At 32.4% G+C, this 20975-nt stretch overlaps 1 protein-coding gene across 1 annotated transcript in view; it reads right to left on the reverse strand.

Moving 5' to 3' along the window:
- The window catches only part of LOC107442441 (trypsin-1), a gene marked incomplete at its 5' end in the record, with an annotated part of 33596 nt that overhangs the window by 6899 nt on the left and 5722 nt on the right, over window positions 1-20975 (reverse strand). Inside the window, 5 exon segments of the mRNA XM_043051032.2 lie at window positions 1859-2145; window positions 2218-2303; window positions 5387-5466; window positions 7810-8136; window positions 9891-10005. Coding sequence (XP_042906966.1) covers window positions 1859-2145; window positions 2218-2303; window positions 5387-5466; window positions 7810-8136; window positions 9891-9984 — 874 coding nt within the window.

A 20975-nucleotide genomic window follows, 5' to 3' on the forward strand; every position in this document is an offset into this window, starting at 1 on the left:
TATAATGCGTCTGATAATTTGTCCAGGGATTTTAGAAAGTTTAATTTGAAGTTGAATGAAAAGAACTTTTAATACTTCATTAATTTTCAATGCAATTAATGGTATTAGTATAATTTATCTATCAATAAAATCAATTAGCAATAATCTCTCAGAGTCCTTATCTTTTGATAAGTTAAAAATATTAACAAAAATGATAAAGTATTTCAATTCATTACAATTAGAAAAAAATAACTAGCTGAAAAGAAGTCTTATTTGCAACAAAATAATATTATATCACAATACAATAATTGTAATGATTGAATTTTAGAACTGCAGAATTATAAAATTAATAGCACGCATTATTAGTATGATATGGGGAAAGAGTTTTTTATTTAAACCAATCCTTTGTACAATATTTACATTTAGCATACCATAACTGGTCAAATGACCGTTTAAGAATTTTTGCATCGAAAATGCGCTCATCATCTTATCGTTTTTGCACATTTGACTTCATGACTTTGTCTAACAATTATATACAGTTAATAATCTATTATTACTATTTGTATATGGTTTGTTAAGTTTTTAGTATTTCTACCACAACCGGTCATTTGACCGGGAGAACAATTTATTGCTTTATAAGGTTATTGGATCGGAAATGACGATGCAATGCGTGTTCTACGTATTGCATTCGATGAATTGCACATTTCTGCAGAGACTGTTGCGTCGTGAGTTCAATCAGAATAACTGTGAATTCAAATTTGAAGAAAGTGCCTAACATTTTAGATTACTCATTTTTGTGTCAGAAAAAGTGACAATATAACTAAACGTTTTGGCAAGTAGCTTATATTTTATGTTGATAGTTTTACTTCATTTATAACTAACTGTTAGTTTTTACCCAGAAAAATGTCGAAACTATCGAGACAGCACAAGTTCTTAGAAGAAATAATAATAATTACAAGAATAACTATAAAAATTATAAATCTCATATATTCTTATAATTATAAGAATTATTGAAATAATAATAATTAGAAGAGATATGTTTGCGGAAAAAAGTAAAATGGAAACACCCTGTATATGTTAAAATTGCGTTGAGCAATGATTCTTTGTGTGTTGTAATACATAAAAAATGGGCAATACACAATTTCGTTTAATTATGATGAAGTTTTTTTAGTGCCTTCCAACCATCCATATTTCATGCATTCAATGAAGAAAGATTAAGTCTGCTCATTTGACCGACTACGGTAGAAATAGGTTTTATATTAAGTGTTAAACTTGCTAAGTCAGGGATGGCGAACCAATGGCACTCGACGCAATATTTTGTACACTCCACCGATCACAATTGTTGTTACACTATGAATTGTTATTGCACAAATGTTATTACGCTATGAGGCATATGTAACAATTAAATTAAAATTCACAAAAAACAAACAAAATAATAAAAAATTATTAAAAAAAATTTAAAATGCTAAAAAAACAATTAATAACCGTAAAAAAAACAAGCTAACAATAAATAACTAGCAAAAAAAAAATCAACAGTCCTGCTTGAACAAAGATCTTACAACCTAATATAAAAAATTGGTCATCTAATCTGCAACAACAGAAGTCACACTGATGTTACTTCAAGTTGAAATACGCGTATAACTGAGACATTGCAAAATGTTTTTTTTTTCAATGTAAATAAAGAGTTGTGAGTTGATATTATTTAGTATAATTATTTTCCCAATAATCACGAAGTCAAAATTATTTGACGGCACGTCTAGGACCTCATAAGGCAATTTTTTTTTAGAGAAAATGGCACGTTGGTGTATAAAGGCTCGCCACCCCTGTGCTAAGTAGTCAAGAAATAATTTGCAAAGTGAGATTAAAAATTGTTTCTTACTAAGTCCAGCTTCTGTTTTTCCCCATCCAGTGATGAGTCCTTTGCGGCCCTGAAAATTGGCATCTTTTCTCGGCAGGCAGATGGGCAAGATATTTTCTTGGTATCGAACAGCCTTATCGAGTTTTAAAAGAGCCACGTCGAATCTGTCAGGATGAGCAGCCTGGTACTGGAATTTCGGATGAATTTTCTTTTCGACGACTGCGAAAGTTTGGGGAGCATTCTCCTGCCTCGAATGATCCTGAATGTCGTAGACCCCTAACTGGATACTAATATCCGGTAGTCGAACTCTACAAAAAAAAAATGAATGAAATAAATTTTTTTCTTCCAACATACAACTGAAAGGTAGACAAAATACTCACTGATAGATGCAATGCGCAGCGGTCAAAACGTAGTATTTATTTAAAAGTACTCCACCACACTGTTGGCGTTTCAGTTTTATATGTGCCTACAAAGAAAGAAAAAGTTTGTAGAGATTGTGATATTTTTTTTTACTTGCATAGATTCTAACTAATATGGAGCGATGGTGTCTGCAGGTGATAGAGCGTTGGCCCCCTAATGAGGTGAACCGGGTTCGTATCTCAGCGATGGCGGGTCGATACAAATTCCTCACCCGGTTAGCACCGACCTCAGTGCTGACGTAAAATGTCCTCAGTGGCAAACGGTTCATGGGCTAGAGGTTAACTGTGGGAGGTTTTCGTGGTTTGCCTCTCCATGTAACGCAAATGCGGTTTAGTTCCATCAAAAAGTCCTCCACGAAGGCAAATTTTTCCCAATACAGGAGTTCCCTTGTCTTCTGGTTTGCTTTCAAAATGACAAGGCTACGGAGTTGAACATTTGTACTCGTCGCCCAAAAATTGAGTCGGCTGTTTAGGGACAGTTATAAAACTACTAACTCTGTTTAGTGATAGACAAAATTTTTATTTTAATTATTATTCATTATTTTAATTATAATTTATTAAATTATAGAATCATAATTAAAAATAATTATAATTTATTCTGAATTATAATTCTAATTTATTAAAACATTTCCCTCGCTACCACTAGAAAAATTTCAAATCAAGGAGGAGTTGAAGTTTCTGCACTTGTTAAAAAGAACAGAATCTTATTTTTATATTTTAGGGGAATAATCTTAACTAGAGTGATATAGCATAATAAAATTAATGCAACATTTAGTAAAAATCGATTTTGGAAATTGTTAACGGAAATCTTGAGATTAGAAATTAAAATAAAGATTGAATTAATTTTTTTTTAAAAATACATCATACGAATAAAAATCACTACATTATTGTCGCCAAACTGCTGTAAAAGCATAAATTGGTTGCCAACCTTTTGAAATGAAATCAAGAATTTTTGCTTATTCACCATTTAATCTAAAAAAAACAAATCCTACTGAAAGTCTTGGACTCTTGCATGACGTCATAGCATGACTTTTTTTTAACGTCCCGAGTTTGTTTACGTTAAATTTCGTCTTTAATACAGTTTAAGCGGTAGGATCGAAACAGTAGTGAATATTTTTAAACAATTCTGCACTTTATTTTTATTCTTAATTAAAAAAAATGATATAGGGTAAGCTAACCAGTGAAGGAACACTTAAGATTCGCTTGCCTTTTAAAAAATCATATTAATTTCAAAATTCGTTATTTTAGTTAAATGACAGTGTCAACATATTTGTTACTAATTGCAAATTATGCAAAAAAAAATTTAGAGGACTTACATAATATTGTTTTAAAGTTTTGGAGGTTCAAATAAGTAGTAAGAAGACCAAGTGAAGGAACAGCTTTTGCCAGTGAATGAGCACCCAGTAAAGGAACACTTAATTTTGGTTATCTTTTAATGCTCTTTATGAATTTATAAGCCATACAAATATTTTAAAACAAGCCTATTCTTGAAATTATAACATATAAATACTTTGAAAATGTTAACTTTTTTTTTTGTAATCATGAATTGAAAATTAAAGTGTCAACATATTAGCACATACTGTTCATTCACTGGGAAATCTATGTCCAGTAAAGGAACATGCCTGTTCCCTCACTGGTTTGAAGTTGTTTTTCGTATTTTTAACATACTTTTGATGCGGAACATCACTAAATGTACAAGAAAATTAGAGTTTATCTTTTATTTTCATTAACTCAGAAAAAAAAACCCAGTAAAGGAACACTTGTTCCTTCACTGGGTTTTCATCGAGTCAATAAACACCCTCCTATCTCAGCACTTTATTATGTTATGATGCTTAAAAAAAAATAAAACGTAACGTCAATAACTATATTTTGAATTCTCTTTTTCAAAGTGAGAAAACTATTACATGCAATTAATTCCACTTCAAACATATAATTTTTTCAAAGCAACAAGGTGTTGCAGAGATAATAACAAATTCAAAAAATTTTCCAGAGAAGTTTATTTGACCAGGTAATCCAAAACATTGCAGCCTATTGTTTGGCAGTAAGCTATTGTTACCAATCAATCTAAAGAAAAAACTTTCAAATTCTTATTTTTAATCAATATATATGAAATGTTACTTCACTGGGTAGTGTTTCTTCATTGGTTGGTTTACCCTAGTTTGTTCGTTGCGTTAAAAGAAAAAAAAAGATCGTTTAGGCTCGGAACAAAGGCGCTTTGTTTACAAATAAATAAAAAATTACGAAATATACTCAAATGCACGAAATATACTCAATACTCAAAAGGATACTCAAATGCACGATTCGAAATTTCCATAATGTTTAAAATAAATCGGGATATTTAAAATCCGTGTGAAATCAATATCAATAAAACTGCCGGAAATACAATCGAAAAATTACATCAATTTACAAATACTATCGGCGCAAAGCGTCAAAAAGTGATTATTTAAATGAATGATTTAAATATTACGTGAAAATTTCTGTAGAAAAGATACTTTTTTTAATAATCGTTCTACAAGAACTCTAACGTTCTGCGACAATAAAAAAATGCGAATAAATGAAAATGAATGAATAACTCATTATACGAAAAAAAAGGGATTATATAAATAAATTTTAACTATTAAAAATATAGTTAATAATAAATGATTAACTATAGGAATATATATTGAATGATTAGTTTCACTACGTGATTAAATTTGCTCAATTATTTTACTAGAAAAAGTGAAAAATATATTCAGCTTCTTTTTTTCAAACTGACTTGCACTTAAGCAAAAGGATCTGAGTTTTATTAAACAAGAATTCATAAATAAATATCTTAAGTGAACTTAAGATTCACAAAATGATGAAAATTTAACTGGAGTTCATTTAGAAACACTTTTTTTTTTAATCAAATTTTTAAACAATTTTTCAATCAATTTTATAATCAACTTTTTTTTTTTTATCTTCATAGCTTTCAAAAGAATCTTTTTTTAAACTTTAAATAAAAAATATATTCAAAGGGCACAAATGAGAGTAAATCAATGCATTCCTATCATCCGATCAATAAGCTCCTCTTATTGTGCTGCTCCACCTATCGATAATATAGAGAACTACCGTAAGGAATAAAGTTCCTGACAGTAAAAGTGAATATTACCTGCCATGGAAACTCTCCATACATAGCATCGTTTCCACCAATGATTCGACTTTGAGGTTTTGCTTTAATTAAACCACAATCTGTAATTAAGTAAGAACATTTCATTTTAAAAGAGGATACCTGCAACTTGTACAGTCATTAAAAAAGATTTTACAGGACAATAAAGTTTGGAAGAACTTTTAAAAAAAAGGTTAAAGAAAAAAAAAAGAAAACTATTAAGACATCTGTAAGCATAATTATTCACAAACAGATCATATGCACAAATTTTTTTTTAAAATATTGATTCGTCGTTGTCGTTAAAAAAAATTTTTTTTTTTTGAAACGTTAAGCTTTAAGATTTAATACGCAAAAAGGCTACCACTAAGATAATTAATTTTCAACGGCAGCTATGGAACCAAGTTCTCAAACACATAAGAATTGATAACACAACACATTAAAATCGCGATATTATGACCAGAGATGGCAAATTAACGGTAAATAACTACAAACAAAAATGTAGACATAGCTTTTTAGCATGAGTGTTATAAAGTGGTGAATATATAAGCCTTTATTAAGAAATAGTGTGGTGGATATGGAATACATTAAACCAAGATCATAATCGAAAATATTTACTTGCTGTAACATTTTGTTGGAGCAATCTCTGTATTGCATAAATAATAGAGATACCATAAATATTCACAATATTATACATAATATAATCGCGAATATTATGTCAATTTTAGTTGGGTAACGAAAATATTAACCCACGTAAAAACAATATAAGTTTGAAATATAATATAAGTTTGATAGCAATATAAGTTTGAAAACAATAAAACTGAAAAAGAAAATATTGCGATCTATTGTTAAATAGCAATATATTTGAACAATGCATCACAATGTTAAAGTTCAGGGTGATGGGTCCCCATTATCAATTATAGGGACTAATGTTTGTGTTGGCGTCATCTCAGAAAAACAATCTCTGACCTACTCCCTATAACAAATAAGTACCCATTCGAGTAAAATAAAGAAAAATAATTCATATATTTTCATCAATTTTATTTAAATTTCATTATCAATGTTTATTTAAAATACTAAATATCATTTAATTGCATTATAAATAATAACACTTTTCGATTCGCGATAGCAACCCAGAAGACCGGTTACATGTCTTGGACCCTCCCTCTTCTCCTCTTCTGTTGTATATAATATTTTTCACTTTTAAGTATTAAATATATTTTCTAAACATTTCCACTACGCTTTCTTCAAGAACTAAGTTTAATGCAGTTCTGAGCAGTATAGTTTCCTATCCTAAAAATATTTTAATTTGTTTAAAAACAAACACGAAATGCAACTTATTCGAAAACAACCTATAAATATTCACACGCTGCAGAATGCTAAGTGCTGTCAACCCCCCGTCACCTGTGGCCCATTTCGATTGCCAATCGTGAACACAAATGTATGATTAATAAATAAGATACTGGTTTTACAATATGTATTGTCTTACTTCAACTTAGGTACTGTATTTACTTTGCACAATGACCTATTGGTCTCCGTCATTCCTGAGCATCACCCGGAGACATGCTATCACAATTATGCCAAATTACTTGTGAGGACACTTTCTAAATTTAGACATAGATCTAAAAGAGACGGAATTCCAGATTGCTGTACCTCAGAATCCGTTTCTCTAACCGCTGCCCATTCAACATATAAAGCAAAGCGTTAAAAAAAATAGAACTTTTAAAGAAAGAAAAACTTCATGCTCTCAATTTTAATACCTGTCGTGCTGCCATCTATCAATTTGTTTAATAACCAAATATGTGCTTCAGATTTCTATCACGATTAAGAATTTTCTCATTCCCAAGGCTCCAAACCGTTTAATCGCCTTTGAATACTAAACAACAAACTTAAAAATTTTTGCGCTCAATATTAAAACAAATTATATTAAATCAATATGAATGAGTACATTTTGGTCTCACTTTTCAGGTCAAAAATAATAAGAGTTCTGAATTTTTTCAAATGACGCATTTTATCAGACAGAATATGTTTCAATGATCCATACAGAGGAGAATGCAGCCTGATCTGAAGTTTGCCATTAAAAATTCAGAAATGTGTTTTCGGAAAAAATGTTTGATAAAAACTACCATGATTTTTTTTAATTTTTCAATGATACATTTGTAATAATTTAATAATTATTTTAAGCAGTTTAGTTAGAAATATTAGGTACTTCAGTTATTTTTAAATTATTGTAAGCATTATTGATACTTGAATCTGAATTAAAATTTAATCTGATTTAAATTTAAAATTAATTTTTAAAAATAATCAGAATTGATTTTTTACTAAAATCATATTTGAACCCCGCCCCCGATCAGCATTTTTTTTCTTTTTTAAATTTATAATGAGTCAATTCTAAAGAAGACACTCTCTGTAGAAGAAGAAGTACTTACAGGTAACGTTATTTTGTTTTGGGGTTGTCAGAAAAGGCACTTCAGTCGTCGTTTTGTCTACCGTGTTTTGTACTGGAGGTACAGTCTTCACTGGGGACCATCGATAAGTAGGTCTCGGTGGTTGCGTCGCAGGTGAAGATGGTGGTACGCAGCATGTGGAAAGAAAACTGCCCGGGCATGTACCCGTTGGCATTCCTCCTCCCATAATACACAATAGAACAAACATGCAAGTCGATCCTGGATATTGACTGCAAGCATCTGCCCTCCTAATGTGTTGTTGAAGTACATAGCTTTGTGCCGGGTAACTTTCATGAAAGATATTCCCATCTGTAAAAAAAGATTCACATTTGTGGTCTCGCAATTGTACTCATCTAGATATTTACAGAGTCTCCCCAAAAGGAGTCATCGTTATGAAAAGGTACCCCAACGAGTTAACATGTCTTATATTCTAGTGAATTGTATTTTTGTAGAGGTAGACACACTACAATAATGTTCGAAGGTTTATATCATTTCGTTAAAAATATATTTAACAAAGATAAAATTTTCCTTAAAAGGTTCTGAAAAGTTTTCGATATGTGGGAAGTTACTTTTAGAAAATAACAATTGTTCCCGCATCGATAGGTGATGAGAAGAAACTCTTCCTAATTTCAAGTCCTGAGTGGTGAACTTTTAAGTTAGGGTTGGAGCGCATGATCGCATTTATTTTACACATCTTTACGCTAAAAAGGCAAAGCACGCTGTTTATAGCTGTTGTTTTCTGTTTAAAACTAACTTCGAACTAAAAACATGGAATGCGAATTTGAAGAAATGTATTATATTTTAGCTATTTCCACATTATGAATTATATTTAACTATGCAATTTTTTTAAATTTCATATTTCATTTTATAACCGACGTTGAACAGCCGACCCAATTTTATGGGTTTGTGACTACTCATGTTCAACTCCGTAGCCCTGTCATTTTGAACCCAATTCAGAAGACAAAGGAACTCTTGGATTAAGTATTGGGAGCAAATTGCCTTCGCGGAGAATGTTTTGATGGAACTAGCCCGCATTTGCGTGACATGGAGAGGAAGACCACGATCGGTTAGCTTGACGATGAGGAAACTCTAACCCATGATCCGTCTACCACTCAGGATACACACTGTGGTCGGTGCAAGATTTGTATCGATCAAACATCGGTGGGTTTCGAACCGAGTATATAATTTAGTTGAAATAAGTTAAATAATTAATAAAAGTTCAATAATATTTTTTTAAATATTAAGCTGCATTCTTTACCGCCGATTTTATAAGAATCTATAATCTACCAAATTTTTCTGCTCACAAATTCGCAGTTTTTGGTAGAATAAAGCATTTTGAATCGGTTTTAGAGATATAGTCTGCATCCATTGTAAGTGTTTGTTTTGTGGTCAAATATAAAATGATATTCCTCGTTTTATAACTTACGGATTTCTACAAAATCTTATTTTCACTTAAGTTTTTATATTTTTTCGCGGGTTCATTTTACCAGAACTGTCGCATGCGCACTAGAAGACCTAATCAGATATGATTGTGCTCCGGAAAAAGTCCGGATATCCGGGTTTTTCGCTAACTGCGATCTGGAAGTTTCCAGAAATCTAAGGTCCAGAAGTTTCAAGAAGTCATCGATCACATTTATGTATAAAAATTCTTGCGTATTTTATTTAAAAATGTTAGAACTACAATTTATACTTGGCATCTCTTTCATTTGTCAATATTTTTTACGGTAGAATAATAAATGTGATGAGAGATAAAAGAAACTTATGCATAATTATTCATTTAAATTAAACTGCATATAAATTTAGAATATTTTTTGAAAATATCAATTATTTAAATGCATTGATATTTTTTGAAATGCTTCATTAATGATTTTACTCAAGAAATTTTCAGGAGTCACCCCTGCCTTGTGAAATGAATTTTGAATTCAAAAATACAAAGTCTTTAAACAATAATGAAAAAATAGAAACGCTTTCTTTAGAGGGTCATTAGGTTGTAATAAATCAATTATATGTTCCTCGAAACTCATTTACCATTAATCCATGAAAAGAAAAAAAAGTACTCTTACCTTGAATCTTGAAAGGGTTATAATAAGCATACTGAGCATTCACACAGTAAAAGCAACAGAGTAGGGCTGCATATCTTACAGTACTCAGGTCCATAGGTTACCCCTACACCTAATACTGAAAACAGAAAATATAAGGTTTTAATACTTTTTTTTTAAATTTCTAATTGCAGTGTTATTGCTAACACTTGAAAGACTTTCATATTAACTATACTTAACTAAACTGCAGATTAACTAGGGTGATCCATTAATTGATATTAACTCTTGATATAATGTTCCATCTTGATAAACTCAATTAATTGATATTAACTATACTTAACTAATCTGCAGATTAACTAGGGTGATACATTAAGGTGCAGAATCAATCGTTAAATCAAGGATTTCCGTATAATTAAGGTTCAAAAATTTGTGTATTAATGAAGGTTCCTCGGTTGTTGCTAATTTGAGCACGTATCCATAGTCCCCGTGGCAGAACCGTGGCGACATTGTCGAAGAACTTTACCGAGTTCTTGCAGATTTTTCTTTTAGGAAGTAAAAACTTTTTTTTTCTGCAGAAATTTTCGAAAGATTTTATCTTTTTCTTCAGAATTATATTCAAAAGTTGTCTTTCTCGCTCATCCGAGTGGGGGGGGGGAATGCTTTTTCTATTATCATTTGAGAGCAATGAAAAATAAAGAATTAAAAATTTGGGATCTAATTTTATGAAATGCAGTTACTACTATTGATTTCCACATTGGTTTTTAAAGTCAAATATTTTTAATTTATGACAGCAACTGACTCTCGAAATGAAAACGCGCATTTAGTAACCCTTTTTTGAAGAGTCCGATTTATTGCTACGGATTTAACGCATTTATTTATTTTTTTAATGAAAAGATGATTTACAAAATGCGAAAAAGGAAATAATGACTGTGTTTTACCCCTACAAAATGCGAGAATATGGCCCACACTATTAGAATTTTTAAAAAAATTAAATATTTAATGAAAAAATTATTTTATTTGATCGAAAAGTTTTTTTCTTTCATTTTTTTCCCTTTGAAGTTGATGCTTTTGTTACTTTAATTTAGCAACATCTATATTTGTTATTTTTAAAAGTATCTTGCAAAAAGATATTAGTATTAGAAGTATGTTGCCCGCCCCCCCNAAAAAAAAAAAATTCTGCTTCAGGGCTCCTAGTTAATCTGCTAGATAATAGAAAAAATAACCCGTTTCTACGCGATCTCACAACAAGTAGACATTTATGACACTCAGTGAAAACCTCAATTATTGTTAAAAGATTTTTTGGCACACTATTGTAAAATATAAGTTTCAACAAAAATACTGAACATTACTACCATTGAAATACAAAATTACTGCAATTGAGAAAGAAAAATTTTTGAGAGCATAGATGAACTGCGTAATAAACTAGTTTTGGTCTTTAGACGGAGAATCCCGTCGTAAAGACACTGTTCACAGTAGAACGCTGGCTGCTATCAGTAAGCGGTTGGGTGACCACTTGCGTAGGGACCGAGAGTGTCGGGCTTCCAAGGCTGCAGAAGAAGGTGGCAGGTCAGGGATGTTTCCCAGACCGTCGACAATCGCCCATTGTGAGCCGCGGTGGCTCAGAGGATAGAGCGTTCACCTTCCAATGAGGTGAACCGGGTTCGAATCCCAACGATGGTGGGTTGATACGAATTCCGCACCCGGCTCGCACCGACCACAGAACTGACGTGAAATATCTTCAGGGGTAGACAGACGATCTATGGGTTAGAGTTCCCTCGCTGTCAGGCTAACCGTGTGAGGTTTTCGTGGTTTTCCTCTCCATGTAACGCACATGCGGTTTAGTTCCATCAAAGAGTCCTCCATTAAGGCAGATTTCTCCCAATACGTGAACCAGGAGTTCCCCTGTCTTCTGGATTGGGATCAAAATGACAAGATTGCTAAGTTGAACATAAGTAATCGTAAGCCCTATATTGGGTCGGCTGCTCAGCGGCAGTAATAAAGTAAAAAAAAAAAATTTTAAAAATGGCCCATTGTGCAGCTCAAGTGTGACGTAAATAAAGCACCTAATTATCTTGGACAGTGAATTGATCATTTTTAAATTTCTTTTAAATTATATAATTATTAATTGTACATTTCCCATCACTAATAAACTTTTAAATGTTTCGTAAGGAATCACGGGTTTCTGTTAACACAATTAATAATTATTATCTCTGGTACCACAATTAAGTATCACCAGTACACCAAGTACTACCACAATTACGTATCACCCGGATAGTATTCACCTTCTTATGTGCTGTTTGATGAGCCAATGAATCTTAAAATCGTTTGTTAATTCATTAAAGTAAATCATCATCTGAAGCAGACAATTGTCGGAAAACAGAGCAGAAATAGTCACTTAAAAACCGCAACGCACAGTTTTAATCGTAACTTTAACGGACTCGGATTGCACAACAACGATGTGAAAACAGAGACGTTATTTTTGAATTGTTCTGTTTGTTTGTTTGTTCGTCTTACCTTATTAATTCTCTTTACCCTTCTCTTTAAGATTGATGCTTTTTATGAAAGATCCAAGTGATTGTAACATAAGTGGACAAGATAACGGATGATAAAAATTACATTCCTGTGTAAAATAATTTTTTTTTATTTTTTATTTTTACGTTCATTAAATTTAGAACTTTTTTCATTAAGTTTTCGAGCTGTAAAAAGTTACTTTCATTTCGAACGGAAATATTTAAAACTCAAAACTTGAAATTAAATATTTTAAGATTTTCCAAGTTAGAACTGACGATTTATTTATTCAGTAAGTATCTTAAAATCCACTTAGAGTCCAGCACATTGGATTACATTTACAAATCGATTGCCCATGTAAAAATGCATATTAATGAACCCTCGTTTAATAGCAATAAGAGAAGTAAGAAATTCGATTCTAGTCAACTTATAGAATTGCTTATAAGAACAAGGGTTTTTACTTTATTTCAAAACCGTCGTTTCGTTAAGCAGGCGACCCATTGAGTTTAGGAAGTTCAACTTCATAGCCCTGTCATTTTGAACCCAATCCAGAAGACAAGGGAACTCCTGTACAAAGTTTTGGGAAAAAATTGCCTTCGTGGTGAACTTTGGATGGAATTAACCCTCATTTGCGTTGAATGGAGAGGAAGACCTTGTAAGCTTTTCACGGTTAGCCTGACGGATCCATGCTCTGTCTATACTTTTGAGAATATTGCACGCGAGACTGTGGTTGGGTATCTAATTCGTATCTATCGCTGTCACCTCATTGGAAGGCGAGATCCCCTGAGCCACCACGGCTAAACACTGTTCCTGAAATGTTGGCTCTGTTGACCAAGCATTCTTGGAACAATTTCTTGAAATATCGACTCTGTTAAGGTCGGTATAGCCTGGTTGGTAGGGCTCCATGACTAGACTGCTATTTATTCCTACACAGTTAACATTTGGTATGTTACTTCAATTCATTTCAATATTGGTAAATAGTTTTTTTTTCCCGAAAAAAAATATTTAAGAAAAAAAGAATTCTGCAAAAATCTAAGACATTAACTAATTTGCAAAAAAATACCTTTATATTTTTAAAAAACTCAATTAAGCTTTCTAAAAAAGAGCATCTTTGACTGCTTCGAGTCATTGACAAGATTTTTTATGGCTTTTATCGTGCGCGCATAACATTATAGTACTAATTTGAGTTCTAAAGCTCCTTGCATTGTTTTTAAAACGTATTTGTATTTCTATAACGCCAGTGCTTAAAGGCCTGTATAGCCTGGTCGGTAGAGCACTGGACCCATGTCCAAGAGTGTGTGGTTGATCCCCGCCCGCCGAAGATTCCCCATGTAGTAAATGGTGTCTGATGCACGTTCAATCTGTCGAGTCGCAAAGTCCTCCATGTTCCCGTAACAAATCAGAACATCTGGGGATCCAGGCGTTTCTTTGTCTTCTGGGATGGGTTCAAAATGACAAGGAGTTAAACAGGAGTAGTCGTAAACCACTGGACCGGTTGTTCAACGACGGTCATAAGATTGGCTCTGTTAAATTAGGAGATGGTCGATCACTCATTAATGCAAATCAAAAACTTTTTAAGATTATTCATAACTTTTTGCATTATTTTATTCAATAATGGTAGATATAATTTTGAAGGGTAAGCGGTCTACAAAGTTTCATATTATTTTAAACTGCATCGTTTCAACGGACAAAATACAAATTAAGAACAAAATCGGTCAACTAATAATTGAGTTATAAAATATAGGAAATATTTTTAAATGCTCGCATAGTTTATGTTTTCTTGTAGATTGAGAAAGCATCTAAATATTAATCATTTTCATATTTTGAGTATTTTACAAATATCTTGAAGTACTTAAATTGAGCAAATATATGATTTTCTTTCATTAGTCGAAGTATATATACACAAAAAATTTGAGATAGGAAGAAATACGCAAAAAGTAAGACATTAAGGGGTACGAACTTTGCTCTCCAGAACCAAACTATGGTGGACCCTAATTCCCAGATTGAGGCCTATATTTTGGGAGTCACACAAATTCTAAACCGTCGGGTATGTTTATTCAGAGAAAGTAAGTTTTTGTGACTTAAGATATCTAATTAATCAAATGATAAAAATTACATTCCNCCCCCCGAGCTATTCAAATTGTGTTCTGAAACTTGAAGATCCGAGCATTCAATCAAAAGTTATTCAGGATGGTTCTGTAAAACAAAAGAGGAATCTGAAAAATGATTGGACGAAAAAGCTAAAGTAGATGTAGACCTTCGGAGTTAAATCAAGTGAATAATTTGTTTGGAAGAGAAAGCTTCTCTTAAAGATCCAAAAAAACTGAAATTCGGATGTAGGTCATCTTAATGAAATCGATTCTAGCAATAGAATCTTAACCGGTTGTGGTAGAGACAGCACTGAAGATGTATAACTGTTACCATGAATGACTGAAGTCAAGAGAATGTCGACATTCACCGGTGAATGTCATTTGGTAAAGGTCCGAAATATTTGTTACTAATTAATTTGTTGATATTATTCGATATATCTTGATTAGGAGAAACATCAGTCTTCGGAGCACCCGTTAGTGGCATTTGAAAAAAAAACCCATTAGGGTAGGGCATACCGGGCACTTCACTAGACCTAGTATACATAGACATTTACCAAATCGACTATGTCAACATTCACCAGTGGAAGTCGACAACCTCGACCCTTCACACTAACATACTTTTTGTGCTACGACAACAAATTCGATAGATAATTCCCTCTGAAGTTGCTGAGTTGTTCAAATTAAATGTGGAGAGTCGTGACGGTATAGAGCCTTCCAATGAGGTTCGAATCACAGCAATAGCTTGGTCGATACGAATGCCGGCTTGCACAGTGCTGACATTCTCGGTTAGAGTCCCTTTGCAGTCAGTCTAACCTTGAGAGGTTTTCCTCTCCATGTAAGGCAAATGCCGGTTAGTTTCATCAAAAAGTCCTCAACGAAGGAAGATTTCTCCCAAAACTTGATCCAGGAGTTCCCTTGTCTTCTGGATTAGGTTCAAAATGACAAGGCTATGGAGTTGACCATTAGTAGTTGTAAACCCAAAAATTGGGTCGGCTGTTGAAGGACGGTTATAATATGAAATAAACTAAATGCTGACCGGATGACCCCATCCAGAATGGGCAAGACACCTTTTTTGGTGAAAATACCCTCCCAAGCATTCAATTCATGAATGGTGCTTCAATATTCTTTGTCGTTTAAGTCAAAGCTTTTGATGGTTTTCCATGGATGGACTAACATAATCTGGATGGTAACCAACATGAGCAACCATCATCACAACGTCAGAATTCGGACTGATTTAGGATGGTCTAACCTATGAAAGCTCAAATTGTTTTGATGGCTGAGAATCAACATCATCATGTCACAGATCATCATGAATTTGTTTGTTCAGGAGAGTTGTACTTTATGGTTAACCATCATAGCAATAAAGTATCATCATGGAATGATGAAAGTTTGTTTTCATATCCATGAACGCGTAACAGAAAATGTTGGATGATGTGTGACCATCATGAATCACACTGAAACCATCAAGAATTTCGCCGCTTTCATACAGTTTTCAAACTAATGTCAGTCTAAAATGCCGTTGAATGGGTAATAAAATATCTGAGTAGTTTATCCTAAAAATATCATTGCATTAAAGATGCTGAAAAATTTGATTAGGAAATCTTCAATTGGAAAAACAAAAGATGCATTTTTGAAAATGATAAAACTGTACACACATCTTTGATAAGTGTTTTCGATATCACATTTCATTAAAAATATCTAATTCAAGAAAATAATTTACAAATATTCGATTGAATATAGATGTAGAATAGCTATAACTATTCCGCGCCAAATTAGTTTAACAAAAATTATCCCAGCTGAATTTTTATTTTATTTAAGGCAATAAAACAAATGATAAAAAACTATGTGTGAGGTTACACGAAAAGAGAAAAATTAAGAAGGAAACTTGCTCTTGAAAAAAAGTATAATAAGCTATACAGTCTCTGGCCAAATTATTAGACGCATTATAGGATTCTATATGTAATATCAGGTGATACAGCTTTCGAAAATCCAGTCTCTGGTTAAATTATTAATAATTTGCACTCTAAGATTCTATGTAAAAATCTTAATTNTAATATCTTAATTATCAGGTAATACTCTATACAGCTTTATTGTTTTCAAGCTGACTGTTTGCACTTACTGTTTACGTAACTCTATCAATCGGTTAAATGAGACGATAGATAATATAAATACAAAATATTTATTATATCAGATACTATATATTATAATGATTAGAATAAATGATGAGACGTGTTTTAATAATGACATGTTTTGCACGAGTTTATAGGCAATACTTTTTATATTTAAACACACACATGTTTAGGTTTCTATGCTGGAGATTATGTATTTTCCATTTGTATAATCTCTTAAAGTATTGCATTACAATGTTCATGCAGGAACGTAAACAAATGCAAACAACGCAGAAACAATAACAGCTGTATCACCTGATACTTAAGATTTTTACATAGAATCTTAAGAGTGCAAATTATTAATAATTTAACCAGAGACTGGATTTTCGAATGACTCATTTTTGTTTTTTTGCCAAAATAATGCGTGTTGTGTAAAATTTAAAAGAAAATAAATACAGAAATTTTACATAAAATAGTAAACTACTTTTAACGTATTTTTCATAGAAAATGGGATAGAACAACAAATAAATTTGTCATGAAAACGACCCAATTAGAAGAATTGAGTCAGATTTTTTACTTTCAGTGATCAATAGAAAACGGCACAAATTGGATCTCTCCATTATATTTTGTGCTGAGGTATAAAAAAAAAATGTTTCCGGTAGTGGAACGCTTCATTGAAATCATTGTAATAGAATTCGCTTCCGGCTATTTAGATCTAGTTAGACAGAAATTATCTCCAAAAATCGTCAATCTCTATACAACGGGTCTCTCCTCTGTGGGCTTTTAATCCCATTATTATTTGAGGTTTGTCTTAAAGTTAAAAATCACCATAAATTAATATGTCTCATTTTTTTTTCTTCCTTTTTGCTTTACAGTTTTAAATGATTTAGTACTATTGATATCAAAACAAGCAACATTAAAAGAAAAAATTAAGTCAATTCCTACTGACGTCAACAACGAAAAATTTTATTTTCGTTTCCTTTTATTAAATAACAATTTTTTCTCCCCTATGAAACTAAAATTAATTAAACTGAACGAATGAATTGCATCAAGTGTCATATCTCCTACGAAAATGCATTTGAACACTTGAGTTGATGAATAAAAAGTATTTCATTAACGATTGAAAATGTGAACAGAGAGTGAACTAATTGTAGGAATTGAAAAAACAACTTTTTGAATCATTTTCTATTACATATTCTTCTAAATTGTCGAAAAGCACACAGTCTACAGAGGAGTTAAAATAGTTTCACTTTTGGTGAGTAACCATCGAAGTGTTAAACAAAGTGAAAAAAATAAAATAAATAAAAGAATTATAGAGATGAATTTTACTTTTAGATCTTACTGAAGGTGGAATGGTTTTGCAGAAACATTAAGTTGATTGTTTCTTAAACATCACCCTACTTAGACACGGGTCATTTCAAAAGCATTTACGAGGTTACTTAAGTGTTAAAATTTCAACAGTCACTCTTTAATTTTACAATTAATTCTTCAAGGACTGTTACAAGGACGTGCCTAATGTGTAACATGGATAGATGTCATTTTTCGAGTGCGCAATGAATCAACTCCAGCATCGAATTCTATCACAGCTATAATTCTGGTGGGGGAGTACTGTAGTGCCCAGAAGCAGATAGTGCCTAAAGGTGTGTCGTACGTCGCAGAACAAACGAAGTCCTGCAGGACGATTTGTATCTTGAATGACTGACAGCGTTTTCCTGCGAATCCCTCCCCCGCCTCCAGTAGTCTTGCATAACAACCCCCAATCCTCATCTCATACATTCTTCTGTAGACCAAAATGACCTGAAGGTTTAATAGCAGTTGGCGAATGTTTGTGATTGCAGATGGTGCACCATCCGGGCACTTGTCAATTCGAAAGATTTTTAAGGCAGCGCTTATTTTAATGTTCGTACCTTCATATCATAGGCATTTTATTGATTCATCATCAACAAAATTTTGTACTTCAAAAAGTAACAAATCAAGAATGTTTGCCTTGGTTTAAAAAATAATGTAGTGTATCTGTGTATGATCCTGTATTTTAATAAATGAAAATATTGTATTTTAACGAAAAGTTGACTTTTTTTCGCTGAAAAATGCAGAACATTTGTATAAATTAATAAGTCCTGTTGCAGAACATTTGAAAATATTCTGCTTATGGGCTGTAGTGTACAAAAATATAATTCCAATTCACTAGTATATTAGACTCGATTCTAGGGCGGGGGTTCATAGATGAAGGTTGACCCCCACAAGTTTACCATCCAGAGTTACCTCGGGACAATGAAATATTGGTCTTTGTAGGATAGTTTTTTGAAACAAAGTTGTACTTTCCAAACGTCAGTGAACGCCATTTACTATTTTTTATTCTATGTAAATTTAGTAACCATACAATAGCGCAAAACACGTGTGCAGTCCCACAAACAAACATTGGAAATCACAGCATATTATTAATTTTTTCTTCTGGCCGAGTAAAAACGTGAAGAAAGGTATTCTGCTTCACCAGAGTTTTCTCCGGATTTGCTATCGATACGAGATAACGAGGGAATCGGTTCATCACTTAAAGGCTCCTCAATTCCACAAAAATATATCTTAAGTTTAATAATGCTTATTTTAATTTTTACTCTTACTAGCGATGCAGATGTCATTACTTGGGGTTCTGTTTTCATTCAATCTACTGTTTACAAATAATAATCACAACAGATGAAACGTCGCTTCTGAAAGACTTTTCAGAATGTATACAAAAAAGTGATGCATCCTTTCTGTCAAAATAAAATTTATTGTCTCTCTAGTGTATTTAGAAAACGTTTCAAAATGCTCTTTTATGTCTATTATAATTTTTTTTTATAATTTTATTGTAGTGAAATATCGTTGTCATCTAATTTTCTTTCTTATTGTTTGTTGGTAGCATTGTGGGAAAAACTAATTTGTAGAGTACCGCGGAACGAAGGAGATATAAGCACTAACTAATCTGAAAGAAATCGAAATTTCGATTGCATGATTATGCACCTTCACAGACAAAAAAGAGTCACTAAAACGCAGTAAAAATACAATGATTTGCAAAAGAAAAAAAATTTTGAAATCAAAATTGACACCTGAAAAATAATACCGATGAACGATGAATGATACAATTAGCTGAATTAAACCAAAAAAAGTATATTTTCACGGTAGCGACAAAAAATACCAAAAACGCTTTAGTTTCCTACAAATAAGAATAATGTTGATTTAACCATAAAATAAAGACTACTCATATAGCAACCTTGAACTAGGGAATTTGACCTTAAAATTACATACTACGATCTAAAAAAAAAAAATTATGCATGCATTTGTTTTCTAATGAAGGGTGTAAGTAAGGAAATCGTTTCCAAAAACACTTAATGGTTTGTGGTTATACTATATAATTTTTGATAGTGACGAGAAAAAAAAAGAAACTATACAGATGATGCAACACAAATACATAATCGTGACTGGAAAATGATGTGATAAAAATGGAAGGTTTTTCCAGAACTTTCCATTACAGAAAGAGAAATCTGTCATTTCAGGAGTATGAGTAGGGTTCGTGACGAGACTTCCGGTCCTAATCTTAAACTATACAGCCACATCACTTACTGAGAAGACTGCAAAAATTATTTTTATCACTCTTATCATAATCACGATTAAATCTGACGATGAAGGATGGTGGCTCAGGTGATTGAGCCTTCCAATCCGGTGAACTGGATTCGAATCGAAACGATGACGGGTCGATGGGGATTCCGCATCCGGTTTGCACCGACCACAGCGCTGACGTAAAATATCCTCAGAGGTAGACGGGTTAGAGTACACTTTCCGTGAGAGGTTTCGGTGGCTTTCCTAACTAATTATAAAATTAACTATTACAAACATACCTGGTGTGAAGGAAAACTTAAAATACGTTTAAGGCGCAAGAAGACTAAAAAATAAATAATTGAAAAAAACACGCCATCCTATATTGTTATTGTACTTGCACTGATTTTGCAATTCGATTTAACTTTGGCTGGGGGAAAAAAAAACTAAGAATCATTCCAAGCATGGCAGCCCCAAAAAATATGACTTAAAATTATTTTCTTTAAACCGTTTTAGGGCTAACTTTATTTTAGAATCGATAAAATACCGAAAAATCCTACGAGTGGTAAAACTGCATCTAAATTTAATAACAAATCTCAATGATGAAACTTCCTAGATCGATATCCGCAGACCGAAGTAGTAAATGTCGTATCTCCGTGTAGTAAATGGTGACTGGTGCACGTTAAATCTGTCGAGTCACAAAATCCTCCCTATTCCCGTAACAAATCAATTCCTCTGGGGTTACTGATCCAGGAGTGTCTTCTGGATTGGGTTCAAAATGAACATGAGCAGTCATTAAACCCGAAATGATGTTCAACAAGGGTTACAAAATT

This window comes from Parasteatoda tepidariorum, chromosome 3 (assembly GCF_043381705.1).
Source record: "Parasteatoda tepidariorum isolate YZ-2023 chromosome 3, CAS_Ptep_4.0, whole genome shotgun sequence".
NCBI classification, from domain to species: Eukaryota; Metazoa; Arthropoda; class Arachnida; order Araneae; family Theridiidae; genus Parasteatoda; species Parasteatoda tepidariorum.